The following is a 20,968-nucleotide window of genomic DNA, read 5'->3' as shown; positions in this document are numbered from 1 at the left end:
CTTCGTCCCAAAATCCTTGGTATAACCTTTCGATTCACGCTATATCTTGGTGTAGTCGAGTGAAGGAGAGTCTCCTTACTCGTAACTTGTGTCGCCCAAGTCCCAGAAAAAATCAAGATGTGAATGCAGAAAATGTTTTCCAGATACATTCAAGCTCCAATCTTATGATAATTTTGTCCTGTTGCTGCTTCATCAGGCGTTAACCATTAGTTTTGCGTCAGTCATTAGTTTTCGAATATGAGGTTTTTTTTTATAATAAAATCGCCTTTATTGCTCACTGGAATCGTATTTTCTACACTACCCGTACACTGCCCGTACGTGAAACTGGCTTCAACACTGATGATGCGTCAGGATGTACACTGTGCAATTTTTTTATACCAACGACATACATCAAGCAAAAGTACGAATCATCTGCCCAATTTTTCTAATTTCTTCAAAACGTTGGTACAGAAAATTACAAGTATACATTTTCCAAGTGACCACTTGTTCAGGTTTGTTCTCCACGCGTTACAAAACAATTTCGGTATCCATGACTTGTCAGTGTTTACTATAGCCAAACCAAAGTACTACAAGTACACCTTTCTGACTGAATTTCTGTGAATTCAAGTTTCAAGCGATGTTTAGGAAAGTCATCAGCTGGCAGTCGTTATAAGAGCACAATACTGCAACCATGCACTAACTCGAAAACTAGAACAAATCTTAATACCCGGAATGAGGGTCTGAGTTCAGGGATTCAAATAACATTAATATTCGTTCTCATCTAGTCGGGTTATAATCAGACCGCATAAGCACTAATAACAAATAATAATATTTCCATATAACAATAACGCTAAGTATCTCGTAATGAATCTTAATGCAAAACTTCACTGGAAGGAACATGTAACAAAGTGTAGCGACCGCTACGACCCTTTAGAACGCCACGCATTCACCTACAGCAAGTTCAAAGGTTGGCAACGCTGGTGGATTGGTACCTTGCAGTTCCCGGTTATAAGAAACCACCACGAAGATGTCTCGTTCTCATGTCTTTTCTCTGCCCCCTTGTAACAGTACCACTTCCACAGCGTTACCGTATTTCCTTTACCTAACCTAATATCCTGTCCATTCTCCCGTCGACCACATGTATCAATTTAAATCGAAATAAACAAGTATTTCTTCAACCAGTGTTTTCAGTTCCCGTGCGAATTCCTTCCACAAAATAGTAGTGAGTGTTCGGACAAACAATCACATAGACAGTCACACATTCCGACCGAGCAGACGAACATTCCTACAATTGGTAACCCCGATGTGATCGAAGTGTCTAACAGGTAAACCAGCTCAACATAAGCCACTCGATAGGTGCTCGACACGTGTATGGAAGGATAGCACGAGGAATGCCTGATGGGCGAAAACCACAAAAGCCCATAATGCATAATATCAAAACATGAACACCCTAGCATCACGAAACGGGACACCTAAGGCACCATACTTATAAGTAGCCTCAAACAAATCGGAACGCCCCAAGACAAACGACGTCCTGCTACAACTTCGGTAGCAGCTGACCACCACGACGACTCTCGTTCTCTTTTCTTTTCTCTACCCCCTTGTAACAGTACCACTTCCACGGCGTTATCGTACTTCCTTTACTTAACTTAATATCCTGTCCATTCTCCCGTCGACCGCATGTATCAATTTAAATCGAAATAAACAAGTATTTCTTCAACCAGTGTTTTCAGTTCTCGAATTTGTTATGTGCGAATTTCAATGATGTCTCAGCTCATGCGCTGCTATTGACCCTGCAGAACTTTCTAATGAACCGCCTTCTATGATCTTGATCCATATATTTTTCTTAGCTGCTCGCTGTGTCTTATAAAGTGGATTTCGTCACAGAAGTTTATGAAGAATTCGTTCACTTTCATTGGGCGGACATATCCAAACCATTGTAATCTGTGTTTTGAGCTTGTCTCCTAACTGTATATTGATTGTCTTATCTTAAATGAATAACTTGAACTTGAAAGATCTCAAGCTTACAGATGTCAAACAGTAGCAATCTCCAAGTTTATGAATCTTAAACAGGAATTTAGAATAAATACAGAGTACTATACATCAACATATTGATTGTTGATTAATATTTCATAAATAAAGAAAGCCGACTTCAGGTAACAATTTTCGTACAAAATCGGAATACAAATCGGAATATTGATATAACTTTTATAAAAATTTATAAATGGATCATCAATCAACAACAAACTCTAACCAATGTTAACCATAGGATTGTTTTAGCAGAATCACTGTTCATCGCCGGTTACAATACCCCACGGAAAATTAATCTTTTTTGCCTGACAAGAAATAAACAGAGATGTTGAAATTGTTAGAAATTACATTTTTAATTATGTCTCAGCTCATGCGCTGCTGTTGACCCTGCAGAACTTTCTAATGAACCGCCTTCTATGATCTTGATCCATATATTTTTCTTAGCTGCTCGCTGTGTCTTATAAAGTGGATTTCGTCACAGAAGTTTATGAAGAATTCGTTCACTTTCATTCGGCGGACATGTTAAAACCATTGTAATCTGTGTTTTGAGCTTGTCTCCTAACTGTATATTGATTGTCTTATCTTAAATGAATAACTTGAACTTGAAAGATCTCAAGCTTACAGATGTCAGACAGTAGCAATCTTCAAGTCTATGAATCTTAAACAGAAGGATTAGCAAGACAAGTTTTGTTTATTTTAGCTATTATATTTTATAATATTCTAATGCAATTATTTAATGAAACAAAAATGTTATATAATGTTATTCATTTTAACAATAGAGTTAAAAGTTCACTGATACTTTGGATATCAAAATTGAACTAGGTCTGAGAGTCATATAGTTGTTAGCGTAAAAGCGTTGTTACTTTTAGATAACATATGTAGTCATCTATCAGAAAAGCAAATGAGGAGCGAGAATGAGTCAATTTTTGTAATGACTAATACATTACAACTAATGGGCCTGAACATAATAAGCCTTATCAAGTTTACAACCCAAATTTTCTACGTTCATCTGTCCTATGAAATAATTCTGACAACATATATGAGGCTTTGAAACAGGTGACTCTACGAGATATTTTAAATTTGAATATGCCCTGAGATATTTTAAAACAAGAAACTATTGGAATATTTTTGTGCAAATGATGGAGATATGCGGCGGAACAATTCGATCGAATCCAGATAACTTTGTCAGTGCGTTCTTGAACTTTGTTAACTTGTAGAAAATGGTCATTTCCAACATTGCTCGTACTCCAGATGATACTAATTTATGGAACGAATATAAACAGACGAATGGTAACAATGAAAAAACAAATATTAATGATGTAAATTGAATTTAAATAAGAATTTTGAATGTATCGACTTCTTTGAGTGTCAGAAACCGTTACCACCTAATTCGCTTGTAAAAAAGTCATTGGGTGCCAAATCAGGATTATACGGTGAACCACCCATCAATTCGAGCCGTCAATTCATTGTTTATTTTTGTCAGTAATTTATGTCTTGTAAATATTCTGCTTTTAATATTGTCGTTTTAAGTGTTCTTTAAGTGCTCTTAATATCAAGTTACATTCGTACGATGATATTCTTTATTGCGCCATAATATGCTAAGTTATAAACTATAACATATTTTCGTGGCATGTTTATAACGGGTGTCCCAAAATTGGTGTAAGATTTTAATTTGCATTCGTCTGTGCAGTAAAATTTTGGCAACCAAAAAAAGTGGTAGATTGGAATTTAGAATAAATACAGAGCACTATACATCAACATGTTGATTGTTGATTAATATTTCATAAATAAAGAAAGCTGACTACAGGTAACAATTTTCGTACAAAATCGGAATATTGATATAACTTTTATAAAAATTTATAAATTGATTATTAATCAATAACAAACTCTAACCAATGTTAATCATGGGATTGTCTTAGCAGAATCACTTTTCATCGCCGGTTACAATACCCCATGGAAAATTAATCTTTTTTGCCTGACAAGAAATAAACAGAGATGTCGAAATTGTTGTTAGAAATTACATTTTCAGTCAATTCGTATCATAGCAAGGTTCATTCCTTATAAAACTTTTTCATCGCGTGTAAACGTCTGGAAACAGTTGATTCATCAACTGCTGTGTTATTTGAGAGTTTAAGCTGGGCTCTCGACCAATAAATCTTGCAATTTATCGTCCTCGAACTTTTTTGGTCACATCAATGAACGAAACAGCATCAATGAATTGTGAATGTAGTTTTTCAGCTGTCTATGTTTAACATCTACCGAATTCCTATAAGACACCAAAAGGAAAACTGTTTCCGTTATAATTTCCTGCTCGCGGGCTCCTGAAATTGACGATATTTCACTATTGAAAGAGCTACCTCAAAAGTAATAACCATGTTGATATAGATATGTAATTTCTGTTTGAGAATGAAGCATGTTTCGGAATATCTTAAGGTTTCTCGAATAATTATGGTTAAAAAACCTGACAAACGCGGCAGAACAAGTTGGATTTTACAAGATTTTCGCTGCTACCTAGCAATATCAACATTATTTGAGAAACTTCTGTTACAACGTATTAAATCATTTATTGAAATATCAGAATTCCAGTTTGGATTTCGAAATCACCACTCGACAATTGACCAAGTTCACAAACTAACAGCGGTTGTTAAAAAGACAAGACACATGCAAGAATCAAATATTTGTTTAGCATATTGAACACGCTAACAGGTGAATTGAAAAGTTTCCGACCTGACACATAGATGGCGCTACTAAAATTAAATCCATACGTTTTTTAGTTAGCCCTAACCCTGAAAAGATGCGTGTATAAATTTGACACCTGTCGGATCATTAGTTTCTGAATTATAACATTTTGAGTGAAGCAACTTTTGTTATTGTGAAAAAATGGATAAAAATGAATTTCACGTGTTGATAAAATATTGCTTTTTAAAGGGAAAAAATACAGTTGAAGCAAAAACTTGGCTTGATGCCGAGTTTCCAAAGACTGCCCCAGGCAAATCAGCCATCAAGGATTGGTATGCTAAGTTTAGACGTGGTGAAATGAGCTCCGAAAATAGTGAACGCAGTGGACACATCCACAAAGCGTGGGAAAACGCAACAGTCGGCTGGCAAGGTTATGGCGTCTGTATTTTGGGATGCGCATGGAATAATTTTCATTGACTACTTTGAAAAAGGAAGGACCATCAATAGCGACTATTGCATAGCGTTATTGGACCGTTTGAAGGACGAAATCGCCGAAAAACGGCCGCATTTGAAGAAAAAGGAAGTGCTGCTTCACCAAGACAATGCACCATGTCATAAGTCTGTGAAAACGATGGCAAAAATCCATGAATTAGGCTTCGAATTGCTTCCTCATCCACAGTATTCTTCAGATCTGGCCGCCAGCGACTATTTCCTGTTCTCAAAAGAATGTTCGCTGGGAAGGAATTTTCGTCGAATGAAGAGGTGAGCGCCGAAACTGAGGCCTATTTTGAAGCAAAGGACAAATCATACTACAAAAATGGCATCGAAAAATTGGACGGTCGCTATAATCAGTGTATCACTACTACTATGGTAGGTACACTTTACTATGGTAGACCGGGGACTTTTCAATTGACCTGTTACACTTATATATACCTATATATGCCTAAGTTTTATAGAACTATAAAAAATAGGTCAATGTATTATCTTTAGATGTTAAACAAACGAATATCGAATCAGCATATTTAACGGAGACAATTTTTTTACGGAACGGATCACCAGCTATTATAAACGGATTCCTATCCCCCCGTTCGCGACTGCATCAAGCCACGACCCTCCCTCAGCGTCGACGTCGCTCCTCCAGCGGACCAGTCAGTCTCCCCTTCGATGCCACCCAGCGGGGCGAAATACGGCGTCGTCTTCGGACGCCAGAAACGCCGGTGGCGTCTTCCTGGTGGTGGACGCTATGGCGCGCCACTACGACCGTTGTTTGTTTCTTTGGCACCAGGGGGACTGACCGATCTGCAGCCCCCTTTTCTTATGATGTTTTTTGATTAATATATATGGTTTGAGGGAGGGGTGAAGGGGGACGGCTGCCAGCGGAGGGAACGGGTGGGGGTTTCCTCACGGGCCCAGGGGGACAGGGGAGTGACTCATTCGACGTTATTTACTGCTGGTGGAATGGATATAGGAGTTGGCCTATTGAAGTTAATAATAGTTTACGTAAATGCGAAGCACTGCTATAGAAAATGTAGAAATTATTGGCTAGGAACTATTTTTGGTGTTCATCCGAAATTTACTGAAACTTATAAAGAACCCTCAAAATAATCAATTCATATCTATATTTAACATAGAGCCGAAGACAAAGAGCGTTCTGAACAGTCAAAAAAAATGTAAGGCATTACTAGACTAGAATTGATTCGTTTGATGCTCTGTACAGAACAGGCCAACGAAGGACAACGATTGGGATCCGACGTTAGATACCGAACATTCATTGGCCTTCGATGAAACGTACATATTGCATGTGTTGTTAGGAACAAACGACGGCGGCGATTATATAGTCTATTCAAAGTTTTTTTAGTAAAGCATCATGGATATTTGTGACGTCGAAATATTGCAATGTTGCCGCATTAACTCTGAGTTTTAGTTCAGTTTGGCTTTGACATACAAAAAAATTTCAATCTAAATAAAATAATTGAACAAAAATATTATGAAATATAATTTATTTTAACATACATATATTATCGAAGGACTTAAAACTACAATTAAGACATAGCTATAATAGTTTGTAGATTAGATTTGTTTTATTTACATTTAACTTTTTGGATGCTTAGATATTTTAAAATGGTTCATTGTGGCACTCTTAGCAAGATGGTAACAAAAAAATGTAAAGACAACAAAAATTGATGGAAAAAGATAAAAGTTACAATAGCATTCGATTAGATTTTGTTGGTCAATAATTATTAATTGCAGATATATTTCTGGTCGAGAAGGATATTTCATCAAAAACTGTTTGGATATGTGGAAGGAAGCATTGTCAACCATAACAGGGTTTGGATGGACTCGATTAAACAAACCGAGTAAGTAATTGATAAATGGTGGAATTGTGAACATGTTTCAGACAGATTAGAAATTAACAGTTTAGTGATTGATTTGGACAATGAATGTGAAAGTGAAAGTGACTGAAGGAAACTTTCAGGATATGTGATAATGCTGTGCGGTGCTAGAAATTCCTGAGACACAGTGATGAGAGTGGAAACAACTAAAGGTATGCACATAATAAAGGATATCACTACATAAAAAACGCGCCTAGAAACTCTACTCATGGATGGTGTGGAAAAAAGTTTAAGTATGTCAAAGCCAAACTGAACTAAAACTCAAAAGTTAATTCGGCAACATTGCAATAGTTCGACGTCACAAATATTCATGATGCAATACTAAAAAAATTTTGAATAGACTATAGTGCATATACCTACCGTCCACACCGCATTCGTCGATTCCATTCATATCTTTTGATGTTACTAACACTCTACTGATTGTAATGAAATGCTAACAATCATTCGTTGTCCGTCATCAAACCGTCCAAACAGAACTAAAAATATCCCAACAAACCCATTAGTTGTCTTTCGTTGGCCCGGTCTGTACGCAGTATGAGCCGAGCACTGCGTGAAAGACGAATGGAATACGAGCAAAGACACAACAGCGTTATTCTTTAGCATTACAACATTTGACCACATGTTCAAAATCGGTGAAAATATACATGGAAACATGAAAATGAAAGGTGCTAACCCACTCGCCGATGATTACCATTTTTTCCGACATATGTTGCCGTGACCTGTCTGAACAGCGCTTCTTTTATTATGAAGATACCAAAGAATGGATCGATTTGTGGATAGCCTTAAAAAATGTAGCGGTTATCGATGGAGAATACTTTGAACAAAATAGATTGTATTTTTTTCACACTAAAGCTTCAAATTAAAGAATAACCCTTTAAAACTAATTTACTATATTTTTTAATCTCAATATTATCATCATTCTTAAAAATATTCAAATACAGTTCAGGAATTTTATTCATCAATGTAAAAATTCTTTCAACAGATACGTTACTTTCAGACAGATACGAAACGTACCCAATAATTATATGGAAATCGATACAATTGAGTTTATTAGCACGCAAGGAAAAGCTTCACTATCAAAGCGATCTTCAGCAATAACGTCCTCAACATTGCAGGAAAAAAAATTACTAAATTCTTCTAGACTTCTGAATGACCCAATGAATGTGATAGTGAATATAACCCACCAATCCCAAACAAATCGAATTTTATAGACTGATTCGGTTACATGTTCAGATGCACCAAATTCATACAAGGAAATATCTACTCCAAGTTTAAAACAAATTTTACATGTTTACCATATGCAATTTGTTTTCCTTCTCTATTCTGCGCCAAGGCAATCTGCATCAAAACAATAAATCACATGTTGCAAAATCGGTGAAAATCTACTTGGAAATATTAAAAATTGCTGCTTCTGATTACTTAGTAGTCTTAAAAGATATTTCGTGGTGGAATCCGAATCAAAAATGGAAAAAGTGGCGGTCATCCATGGACAATATTTTAAATAAAAATATATTGTACCGATTTTTCACGATAAAGGTTGAAATCCTCCTATCGACTGGTGCAAAGAAATGCTTAAGAAGTTCAATCGCAGTGCTTCGAAAAACGTTTATAAAATCGTGACAGGTGACGAATGATGGATACATTCGTATGCACAGCACTTCAAAGAAAATGGTGGCCTGTTTCTTCGGGAAAACTGATCTTATGCAACAATGCCGCTAGAGGATTGTAGAACAGTAAATTCCGATCGGTACACAACCATTTGCTTGCCAGAAATCTTCGGTGAAATAAGGAAAACAAACAAGAGACGCCGGATTGTTCTTCATCATGATAACACTCACACATCGGTTCACACAAGAGACTATTTGAGCACTCAAAACATCGAATTGATGAGTCATCCGCCGTACAGTCCTGATTTGGCACCCAATGACTGCTTTTTGTCCCCATCCGTGAAGAATAAACTGTGTGCTCAATGATTTTCAAAAATCATGTTTTGAATATACCTCATTCGGAATGGAATAAATGCTTTGAAAATTGGTTTAAGCGTATGCAAAAGTGTATCGATCATCGTGGCGAGTACTTTGAAAAACAATAAAAATATATTCGCAGCTTAACTATTTGATTTTTTCCTATTCCCGAAATATAAATAGTGACCATCGTATTTAATAGGATACTTATTTCTCGATATTTTTATGATCTTTAGTATCTTTTTTTTTTCAATATTGACTCTCTCTCTCTTTCCCCACCGGCCTTGATCATTTTTGTTATCACTTGGTCAACTCCAATCCTAATTCATCTTTGTTGGCTCGTAATCTTTCTTCGCTTTTTTCTATCACGGAAGAGTATTCTGTAGCGTATTGTGGCTGGCGATGAAAAGTGGATCTACTACAACAATACCAAATGCAAAGAGTCATGGGTTAGTCCAAGATGTAGTTTGCATATTTTGTACAAATCCCAAAAAGTCCATGAGACTAATAGCTGGATAATTTATAATAAATAAAATTACTCTATTAATTGAAATATATAAAAATTTAATTTAAATATTAAAATTTAATACATAAATTTAAAAATGTTACGTAATTTACTGACGTAAAATCAATTGACAAAAAATTTAAATGCCCTCCGATATCTAGCTCCTTATCGATATCGTGACCTCTCTTAATCTGAACCCGATTAAAAATCTCAAAAAATTCTGAACCTTATTAACACTATCCCAAACTATCTCGTTCAATTTCGCTAACTCCGCTCTGAAAGGGAAAAAATAAGGTAAAACGCCATCGTGAAAGCGAACCGCTAGGCGCTATGATAATCTAGCGGGCCGCGCGATGTGAAATCATTTTGTTGTTGGTTACGTAGGAAACGAGGAGCCCACTACGATTTACGAAGACGTGCCTCCGTGAATTGAAACACTCGACAGTATACGTTGGGGAAAAATTGTGCAGTTGAACTAACTTCGGCGAACGAATATCGATAAAACGGAAAAAGCACCATCGAAGAACCACGACCCGTACCGCATCAAATATGGACGAAAAGACCTACATGGGCTTGGACCTCAGCACCCAAAGCGTGAGTAACATAGTAGGCTGTGCGGCCTATCAGCTGATGGCTGTCAGTTAATTGACACAATTATGTATTTTGTTTTATATTCGCTTTTTCTCGTTATAACATTAACATTAACCAATTATTTACAATAAATAGTTCATCGACGTTAATTAAATAAAAACAATCTAATCCAATTTTAATGTTACCTTATTAAACACGTGTAACCAGGTTGTGCCTTTTCTATGCGGCATACCTTAATATTCACGCATGCGTTTCATTTAATTCACGTTTTATCAATTTTCATTAACTTTACCTATTTAGGTGCTGTACGTAAATCTACGATGTAATTTATAAGGCCGGAAACTACTATATCGTTTACATTATTACAAAACTATAAATACAATAACATAAAAGCAATAATATATATGTATGCGTTAATAATTTTATATATTATATATATAATAATTATATATAAATCAATTTATCACTTTTTAAATATGTTTTCCACAAAAAATATTCATATACATACATAATATTACCAAGAAAAGAAAAAACAACATAATATAACACTTTATTACAAGTGATCAAACATTTCGGCCTCTAAATTGCACGAGGAAATCTGTTTGCGTTCCGGCTTGTTCTACATATATAATAGGTCCTCGGTTAACCGAATAGTGAGTCATTTTATTCTAGATCTTTCCTCACGCTATAACTGTTCCTTATAACCATTACAATCCTATTACCTTTTTTTCCCTGCTAGATAACTATGGATATTATATTTCAGTTTTCGAGGTCTTTCTTGTTTTTCGTCATCGTAAAACAAGCACAAAAGACACTATTTTAACAGTTAGTAGAACAAGAAAGATCTTTTCGCTTATTATCATGGTCCTACGATTTTCATTTTATTTCTCTATTATTATTCGCCAAGACGTAAATGTGTTAACGTAAACATACTCACGATAATTCGTGGATTATGTAAAGTGTTTGTTGATTATGAAATAATTCGTAAATCGCATGAATTATCTTGTTTTTAGAATTTATCTCGGGCAGATTACATGAAAGTTCTACTATAATATAGCAACATTGAAAAGATCGCCAAGAATATTATTTTATGACCTCGTTTATATAATTGATAAACTTAATGCCCGTTTAACATTATAAAGGAACAAATCTTTGTAATAAATTTGTTAAAATTTCGTTGTACCGATTTAAAAATAAATATACACAGTTAAAATATTTTGGAAAAAAGTAAAATTGTAGGAGGTAATATAGCACAAACTTTAAAATAAAATAAAACAATTTTCATTTTTATATTTAAAAAACAAGGGAAAGAAGTTTTCGTACTACTTCGCCGTACTCTCGACTTTATTTCCTAAAAATACAAGTAAATCTGAATATAATACCCGTTGATAAAATATAATAAACATAGTATCTCAAAAAAATTAGGCGCTCATCTTTTAATAATACCCAGGTATATTACAGTTTTTAATAGTTTGCACTGCTATGCAAACAAATCATTGTTTATTTGGCCGGCTTGGTGGTGTAGAGGTAAAGGCAACAGGATGGTCATCCTACTGTTGCGATAGCCGCGGGTTCGAATCCTGCTGTGGCATTAATATTTGTGATTGTCCTAGGCAAAAGTGTAAAATCTGACAAGGAAAATTTCCTACTAACCAGTGCAGTTCTTTGATTTTAGATCTACTCTGTTTTTGTCTAACGTAATGTGTAGCATTAATATATAATTTGTAATTTTAATATGTCTGATTTTAAAACTACAATTTTTAATCAATGTTTTTTTTTTACATTTACAGCTGAAAGGAGTTATAATAAATGACAACTTAGACATTTTGATCCAACAAAGCGTCGTGTTTGAAAGTGATCTACCCGAATTTCGGACTCAGGGTGGAGCTATAATCGATAAGAATGACTTACACCACATCACAGGTAGAGAAACGAACTTATTCCTGATCTGCAATGACTCTCTTTTCCTACAGCTCCCGTTATGATGTGGGTTAAAGCACTCGATATTTTAATGGACAAATTAATAGTAGCGGGTGCTGATTTTTCTAATGTTGTCGCCATCAGTGGATCGGCACAGGTAGACAGAAACCACTTTGGTTTATATTTATTCATAATACAGAGCGTTAAAATAATTTTTAAAATTGATTTACTAAAATTTGCAGCAACATGGTTCGGTATATTGGCAAAAAGATAGTGACGATACTCTGAAAAATCTAGATCCAAGTCAGTTTCTTCACGAACAACTCTCACACGCATTCTCCGTGACGAACTGTCCGATCTGGATGGATTCCAGTACGACCAAACAATGCAAGCAGTTGGAGGATGCAGTAGGAGGTCCAGCGGTAACAAAATGTGTGATTTATTTAATAGTTACATTTTTGCTTATCAAAAATGTAACTGATCATTCTTTGAAATACAAATGTTATTTAATATTTCATTTTGTATCAATTCCATCCAATTAAATTATCATTAACAATATCACTTAGCTTTATATTTTAGGAACTGGCCAACATAACCGGTTCTAAAGCATACGAGCGCTTCACTGGATCTCAAATAGCCAAGATATATCAGACGAAATTAGACGCTTATAAAAGCACCGAGGTATGCTATCAATTTGGTTTGATATTAAATTAATAAGGAGTCATTTTATAGGGCATTAAATTATTTTTATTCGATTTCTTAACGTGTTATGGCCAATAAATATTTTAATGATTCGTCTATAAAATTGCTTCAACTTTGATTTTTCATTTATTGGTATCCAATATTCGATGGTAACACAAAGAAATGAGAATTAATTATATAACATTTATTATTAGGTGTTGAAATTAATTTCAATACAGCATTCCGTTATTCTACTAACAGTCTATATTTTCCTCAAAACAGCTGTTATTAAATATATTTTTCCAGTATATTTTATAATGTTAAATCATTGGGAGTAACCTTACCAATAGTAAAGAAATGCCTGAAAGGTTTAAATAAGAAAAAAAAATGGATCTTCTGTGAATTAATAGTTTTTTAATTGACAAACACATCAAAAATTATTTGATAACACTCAATAGAACAGCGAGTCGTATTGTATCCGAAATGTAACAAAAACAAAAGTTATTAATCAATAATAATTTAGAAAAAAGGCTACGAATTAATTCCAATGCCTAACACTGTCAGGGTAGTAAAATTGTTCTTTTCTTGCATTTTAGAGGATATCTCTCGTGAGCAGTTTTATTGTTAGCATATTTCTTGGTAAGGTAGCACCTATAGACTTATCCGATGGTTCAGGAATGAATCTCATGGATATTCGAACAAAATCTTGGCATCAGACGCTTTTGGATGCTTGCGGCCCTGATTTGAGAGAAAAACTGGGAGAACCTGTACCAAGTAAAACAGACATTGGATCAATATCGAATTACTTTGTGGAGAGGTACAATTTTAATCCCGCTTGTCGAATTATCGCGGCAACTGGTGATAATCCCGCTTCTCTTATTGGTAAGCAGTGACTCTTTGAGCCCCCAAAATTAATTTTATATTATCATAACTTTATAGGTATGAAACTCGACGAGGGATGGCTAGCAATAAGTCTTGGTACCAGTGATACTGCGTTTTTGTGGTTAAAAGAACCGAGAGTAGTCCTAGATGGACACATTCTCTGCAATCCGATCGATGAACATGACTACATGGCTCTTTTGTGCTTTAAAAACGGATCACTGACTAGAGAACGGATACGAAATGAATGTGCTGATCAATCGTGGGATATATTTGAAGAATTATTAAACAGCACACCTAGAGGAAATTTTGGCAATATGGGTATATAAACATGTATACCTTATTGTGCGAACGGTTTATTTAATTTATTCTACTTTTCAGGATTCTACTATGACGTACAAGAAATTCTACCGTTCTTAAAAGGCGACTTTAGATACAACAAAACTCAGAGGATATCAAAATTCACTAGCTTGGAGGTAGAAGTTCGAGCGTGTGTTGAAGGTCAATTCATAGCAATAAGATCTTACGCCGAAGACTTTGGGTTTGATGTAGGTATGATTTCGTAAATGTATCAACTCTCCATTCCTCGTGAGTTAACACAATATTATATAACACAGGCAAAGGTACAAAAATATTAGCTACTGGCGGAGCTTCCAAAAACAAAGCTGTCTTACAAGTCCTAGCTGATGTTTTCAATTCTCCAGTGTATGTACAGGTAAAATTATTATTCAATATCATATAAATATTCTAAATGTAATTGATTATATTTTCAGGAAGCCGAAAATTCAGCTATGTTAGGTGCTGCATATCAAGCTAAACACAGTTTAAGTGGCAAATCATACACTGAAGTCATATCTAACTTAAACCATCCACGTAAAGTATGTGATCCTTATCCTGACGCTCCGGAAATATACGATCCAATGGTCACTAGATATCGAGCTATAATCAAGGAACTATTAGAAGAACATAAATGAGAATACATTTACATATATCACTCCTGACAAAAAATGCTGCTAAAGTATACTGGTTATGTCAAAATGGGCTGTCCTAAATGCCTTTAAAAAATTGCCCTACATGCTTTTGAGAATTTAGCTAACACAATCATTTTAACGGTTTAAGAAATCATTCTGAATTCGAATAACATACATTCCTTTGTTGTGCGGGTGGTATATATTCAGTTCACAATACATTGTTACTTAAATAGTTGAAAACATCGACTCTCTGAAACCTTCACTATTAAGTATTTTTATGTCACCTCGCATAAGAGTAGACATTTTAGTAGCTTTATATTTGTTGTTAATTCTATAATTTATAGATTACATCTAGAAAAATGTTATTAATTGATTAATAAAGCGTTAAAAGAAATAATTTTGTGATATCAAATATTTTATATATGTTGAATCTATATCTGTTGAATAATAAAATGCGTTACACTCAATTATGTTTTATTTAATCGAATCAATTTATAGCGTAAATTAATAATTGAAATAAGTGTCCACTATTTTAAATAATGGTTTATTTGAACTACTTCTTCCTGCCACCTCTTTCTTTCACTTGTAATTGAATGGTTGCAGCTGGAGTAATGTTATAATAAGCCAATGTATTGGAATCTTTGAAGAACATGCCCTAAAAATTAAGAAATTGAAATTCGAACCTTCATATTTACTTGTGTCACAGCTCTCACATCGAAAAATAACTTTTGTTTTGCTGGAGGCATGTTAATTTCTTCCTGAATCTTTGCTTTCAAATTCGAAACCGATTCACCAAGTGGTAGAGTGTAGGTTAGTACTTGGCCATTCAATTTCCATTCCGTTTTCTCAGGCATCACTGGTATCGTTACTTTAACAGTCACAGGACTCTGCAACAGAAACATTGTAAACTTAATATGTAATTAAATAATATCTAAATTTTTACTGGATTTCTAGCAAGGAAGACTTCCTCGGGCACTAATGAATCTTCATTTCTCATTTTCTTATTGCTTGGTTCATCTTCTAAAGGTCCCTCGTTGGGATGTTTCATAGGTATACCAACAGGACCCATTGGTGGCGGTGGCATAGGGGTAACAAAGTTTGGCATTGGCGGATGTGCTTGTACTAAAACGAAAATAATTCAAAATATGTTTGCCTAGAGTTATTATTTATATTTACCCATTAAAGGTGGACGCATAGGAGGCATGGGTGGAGCTGTCATCATCATTATTGGCGGTTGGGGAGCCAACATTGGTTGTGGTGGTACAGATATTGTAATAGGTTGTGGAGCTGCTTGTGTAATAACAGTAGGCTTAGGAACCTTTAAAGAAAGTTATAAAAATATTTACTTATTAACAAGTCTACATACATTTACCTGTGATGTACTCTGTGCTTTTACTAATGATGAAGTGGTCTTCATTTTAGATGCACCGGTAACATTTTTTGGTCCAATTTTTTCTTTTTCCTCGTCTGGTAAAAGCCCCTTGACCTAAGATAATTTATTAGAATTATTATATATATTACGTTCTTTAAATTCGGGGTAGTACTTTGTGTATTTGATGTATTTGTTCCTCCAAAGTAATATTTGCCCTTGCAGCTCTAGTGGCAGCTTCGACACTGGATGTATGACCATCCCAAGTAACCTTCTCGTCTTTACGAATATCCTCCTCTCCAATTTTCTTACCAATGGCAGTTTCTTCATCACCAACACCAAAAATATCAGTACGACGTTCTGCTAAAAGTTTTAAGCTAGCTTCAATAGCGGTTCCTTGAGCATAAACTGTATCTTGATTCATCTGAATTAAAAAATTTCTATTAGTACTTTTTACATACAGAACCATATATGCTTTCATACCTTATCTGTGACGTGTTTGTCTCGCTGCTCTACCCATCGTGGATCTAATAAACCAATCCGCATATGTTCCTGAACTTTACTAGCCGGTATCTTTTCACCAGTAATAGGCGATACCAAATAGTCATCACCAACCGTGGGACGAGTAACTTTAGGAGCTGAAATTTCAATGTTTTTTGTTTCTGATTTCATTAGGAATAGAATAATTTATACCTTGCTTAGGGTCATATTTTTTCACCAGAACCTTATCAGGAACAGGTGGTAGTGGTGGCTGCATTGTTACCTGATCCGATCTGTCATCATCTTCATCAGAACTTTCTTCATCCATATCTTGGACCTATTGAAAAATAATTAATATCTGTTTTAATGTTATTGTTTCTAATATATACCTGAATATTGTCTTTAGCATCTTTCCTACTAGTATTGGTACGATCTTCCATGTGACTTAATCCCTGCTCCTAATAAAATAATTAGTAATTTAATTTTTTTATAATTATGACCTACCTCATGACCGCCATCTTCTTCATCGCTTTCTAATTGCATTTCAATATCCTCTCCTTCTTCTAATCTTTCTTGAATTAAAATTCTTGCACCAACCTAAATAAAACAAATGAAATTTTATCAGTAAACATTAATTTATAAATTATTAATAATAAATAAAATTATAAATAAAAATATTATATATTAATTGTAATTACTAACTTCCTCTGGTGTAGTAGGTGGGGGGAAATTTCCTATTTCAAATGGCTGGTAATCTACTGTTTCAACTACTACAAAATCGTGCCAATCAATTTGAGCATATGCGACTAAAACAATTAAAACTTTAGATCCCCTTCCCGTTACTCATGTATAATTTGTACAAACCTCGTTCCCTTTCTAAAATTTCCTCTTCTTTAGCTTTCTGAGCTTCTTGATATTTTTGCCATTCTGCCCTGTATTTTGCCTGATCCAAAACTGTCTGTGCACTTTTAACTTCATCTTTCAACTTTTGTTGCATTGTTTTTGGTGGAATCAAAACCTTGGTGTATTGTTCAAGCAGCTTTGTAAAATATTGAAACAATGAATGCTGTGGTCTTAAAAAATCAAACTGTATATTTCTTTGTTCTCGATTCATTAGTTGAGTTAAAAATGTTCTACCATTTCTTGCCACAAATTGTGCTGTTAATTTTACTATATCCCTAAAATATTAAGTAAAATTAGATATAATCGACATGATTAAAGTGTTAATACTTACAAATCTAAAGCGGAAATAGATGGTGGATCAGCAATAAATTCAAATTCTGCAGGAGGATCTTTAGGAACAAAAGGTTGTTCGATCTGTTTGAGAATTTCATGTTGTTTTTGTTGGGCACTTGCTGATACTGTAAGCTTGGATACACCTTGTGATAATGTGGGTTCTTGTCCTAAAATTGAATAACCCTCATATTTTCTCCACATTAATAAAGTACTGATCATTTATGTTACCTTTGCCTTCTTTAAATTCATTAACTTTATGTTGATAATAAGCATGATAGGGATCACCACTATTCAAAAAGTTAAATTTGGGGTTTCCAAGTTCATTTTGTCGAATTCTAGCCTCAAATTCTGGACCATTTCTTGCAACAAAACTAGCAGTCTTGTCAACAATATCTTTTTATATTATTGAGGAAAATGTTACTTGACGAATAATATACAAACATTGTAAAACACTTCTAAGATCAAAAAGGATACTTCTAACCTCAGGTGGTGGATATATAATACCAACAACGGGATTAGATGGGGCTGATTCTTCTGAATTAGAATTATTTACTTCCAAAGGCGGCATATTTGTTAATAAGTATAATATTATTTCTAACAAAAAAAACGTATTGTTATTAAAATATTATTAAAAACAGCCCAAAATAAACATCATCACTTTAAATATCAAACGCTCATGCAAATGACATATGTCAATTTAATCAGTGCCCTCTATTGGCAATAAATTGTAAATATGTTATTATTTCTCCTTCTGAGGTTATGGCATAGAAAGAGATCAACAATTTAAGTTTAAGGATCTTTTAGTTATATACAATATAGGATAGCTTTATTTATTGTTTAGCTACATGTCAAAATTTGTTAGATGTATTTCTTTAAAAATTTATTTTTTTCCGTGCAAGTAATACTTTTTAATTTTAAGGAAAAATATAGCAAGTAAGTTTTATTTTTTCAATGAATACTATTGTAATTTTATACGCAACGTAGATGATTTTTGTAGCTGTCAGTGTGTTCATGTTTTTAGGTGGATTTTCGTTTAATTGTCAACAAATGCATTTCTAGAATTTTTTCGTTTATAACTGCTATAGGGTATTAAAATTAATTATCCTTATGTTATATATTGTTACAATTACAATTTCGCTCTAGTCGAAATTTTTGGATTCTATAATTCATAACCGAGCAACGCTAAACTGCATGATTATTTTTTTATTCATAGGGTTTGTTTTTATATTGAAATAGTAAATATTTGTTAATAGTTTGTGTTGATTTGGTTAATATATAACATTGTTTTAGTTAACGCATCGGCTAAACTATTCTTGATATTACTCAATATTTCAAAAAGGAACTATCAATTAAGAATGTAAACATTCTATTTAAAGTACTTATATTGAACTGTAGGAACTTTTCAACCTTTTGCTGACGCACGTATGAAGACCTTTTTGGCCTTTTATCATCTCTCATTGTTTTTTTTTGTTTTGTACTTTATCTAGACGTATTTTTGTTAGAGATCAATGTGCACATTTTATTGACGATAGGATGAATATTTAAAAACGGGTATTGAAAACATGTAACGTTCATTGAATTAAAAACAGGTGAAAGCGCAACATACGCAGTACAATCATAATGCAACTAGCCGGTCTCTTGGTAGCGTATACATAAACTTCGAAATTTGTAAAAGACCTGGCGTTGGATCATGCTGTTTACGCGTGATTCTGAAACATGTCATAAATAAATAACAGGATACGTTCCTTTTCTTTGTAAGCGCGCGTTTCATACAGGGAATATGTAGAAAGACAGTTATTTTAAACATATGTAGGATTTCTTAATAAATTGATAAAATATTTTTTAAACGGGAAATATTTTAGCATATTATCGGCTTTATAGACATAAATACAAAAATAGTGATACCAATAATATTATCGAAATGTATCGATTATGATCAAATATATGCTATATAGATTAGAACGATCGAGTTATTTGAGGCATATGCAACAATATTGTAGAGAAGAAAGATCTATATATGTATATGATTGAAAGATATAGAAAGTGGTGAAAAACAGTTTATAATAAACTGGTCAAAATATAATTTAATTGAAAAGCTATGCACGGCATCATCAATGGATTTTTCAATTTTGAGATATCTGTATATTAACTCTTTGTCCCTTTAAATATTATAAAAAAGTGTTTATTTAATTTTTGTATATGATATTTTATATTATTTATATAGATATATGTTAATATAACTTTATTAACTCATATTGTTTGCTTATCACGTAAAAACGTAGGCTAGGTATATACAATTGTATTGTATATACAATTACATATGATAAATACAATATATTGCAGTATTGTATATATAAATTAAAGTTGCAGTAATTGTTGAGAATACTGTTACTATTCATAATATAGCAATGTAATGTACATATATTTAACAGTACTATTTTAAGCGACATAATCGAAAAAATCGGTTTCATTAATCGATATATAAATTGAAGCCAGTAAAACATATTATAGTATAAAAAAAATAGATATAAAACTTATTTACCATATACATCGGAATAATATATAAAATAATATAAGACATTGTAACAAAAATTAAAAACTGTATTAAATATGTCGGTTGTTATTTTAAAAAATAATTATAATATAATATAAATAAATATAATTTAAATAATTATTAGGGGTATATTGTTATTTTTGGACCGAAAGGTAAAGTTGATTTGATAAAGTATGAAAACAGTATACATGCTGCTGTAACATAACAACTTTGTGTATATATTTTTGTTATACGCCAAATTTTTTGGATTTGTTGAATTTTCCAGTATTTATTATAAAGATAATCCCACAGTTCATCAGTGTTCGTAGAATTTCGAGGTTCTCCAATATATAGGATGAGCTTTTGGAATCTTAGTTGAACTTTTTGACGTTATACCAAATTAAATGATGGTCGTAAAATTGTAACTTTCACTGATATTTTATTTATTTATATACCACTAAGTCGCTTATTCATATAGTTTTAATTATCTTTAACTATATATTTTAAATCTAAAAATAAAATTTTATTAATATATATATATATATATATATATATATATATATATATATATATATATATATATATATATATTTAATTTTTGTATACTACATTTTTAAAACATTTAAATATTTAAATCGTATTCGTCATCATTATTAATTAAATTTACTTTAACAAGTTTTTTAGAAAAATCTTATATTATTTTATAAATGTTTTAAATATATCTAAAAAAAAAATTAACAAAAATGTCAATTATAAA

At 33.2% G+C, this 20,968-nt stretch overlaps 3 protein-coding genes across 8 annotated transcripts in view; 2 read left to right on the top strand and 1 right to left on the bottom strand.

Moving 5' to 3' along the window:
- The first annotated feature begins 9,786 nt into the window (after positions 1-9,786).
- On the top strand, positions 9,787-15,060 carry LOC143195709 (xylulose kinase). Of its 3 annotated transcripts, XM_076403133.1 has the most exons (11): positions 9,787-9,845; positions 9,936-10,145; positions 11,933-12,065; positions 12,116-12,219; positions 12,305-12,484; positions 12,642-12,743; positions 13,340-13,625; positions 13,683-13,943; positions 14,004-14,174; positions 14,240-14,337; positions 14,396-15,060. In XM_076403133.1, the coding sequence occupies exons 2-11, from the start codon at positions 10,101-10,103 to the stop codon at positions 14,594-14,596; spliced, it is 1,581 nt and encodes a 526-aa protein (XP_076259248.1). In that variant the 5' UTR covers positions 9,787-9,845; positions 9,936-10,100; the 3' UTR covers positions 14,597-15,060. The 3 variants fall into 3 exon arrangements, 2 of the variants coding, with proteins under 2 accessions (XP_076259248.1, XP_076259247.1); XR_013005583.1 differs by lacking the exon at positions 9,787-9,845 and having other exon boundaries at positions 9,848-10,145; positions 14,004-14,170; XM_076403132.1 differs by lacking the exon at positions 9,787-9,845 and having other exon boundaries at positions 9,848-10,145.
- Sf3a1 (Splicing factor 3a subunit 1) lies at positions 15,051-18,377 on the bottom strand. Its single transcript, XM_076403130.1, has 15 exons — positions 18,153-18,377; positions 17,907-18,071; positions 17,677-17,845; positions 17,307-17,620; positions 17,145-17,248; positions 16,947-17,039; positions 16,832-16,900; positions 16,656-16,779; positions 16,446-16,600; positions 16,138-16,386; positions 15,966-16,079; positions 15,770-15,911; positions 15,537-15,715; positions 15,307-15,480; positions 15,051-15,248 (listed from the first exon to the last, which is right to left on the bottom strand). The coding sequence occupies exons 1-15, from the start codon at positions 18,244-18,246 to the stop codon at positions 15,147-15,149; spliced, it is 2,247 nt and encodes a 748-aa protein (XP_076259245.1). The 5' UTR covers positions 18,247-18,377; the 3' UTR covers positions 15,051-15,146.
- Positions 18,378-18,433: 56 nt separating this feature from the next.
- LOC143195704 (salivary peroxidase/catechol oxidase) overlaps positions 18,434-20,968 on the top strand; it is a 63,962-nt gene continuing 61,427 nt past the window's right edge. For all 4 annotated transcript variants that reach the window (XM_076403107.1, XM_076403106.1, XM_076403105.1 and 1 more), the window contains exon 1: positions 18,434-18,611. In XM_076403107.1, coding sequence (XP_076259222.1) covers positions 18,541-18,611 — 71 coding nt within the window. In that variant the 5' untranslated portion in view covers positions 18,434-18,540. The remainder of the gene's footprint in view (positions 18,612-20,968) is intronic.

This window comes from Rhynchophorus ferrugineus, unplaced genomic scaffold, assembly GCF_030347505.1.
Source record: "Rhynchophorus ferrugineus isolate W39M unplaced genomic scaffold, kcgeb_rfMv2 rfM4, whole genome shotgun sequence".
Classification (NCBI taxonomy): Eukaryota; Metazoa; Arthropoda; class Insecta; order Coleoptera; family Curculionidae; genus Rhynchophorus; species Rhynchophorus ferrugineus.
The sequence above is the reverse complement of the archived record's forward strand: the minus strand, read 5'-3'. Positions and strand labels throughout refer to the sequence as shown.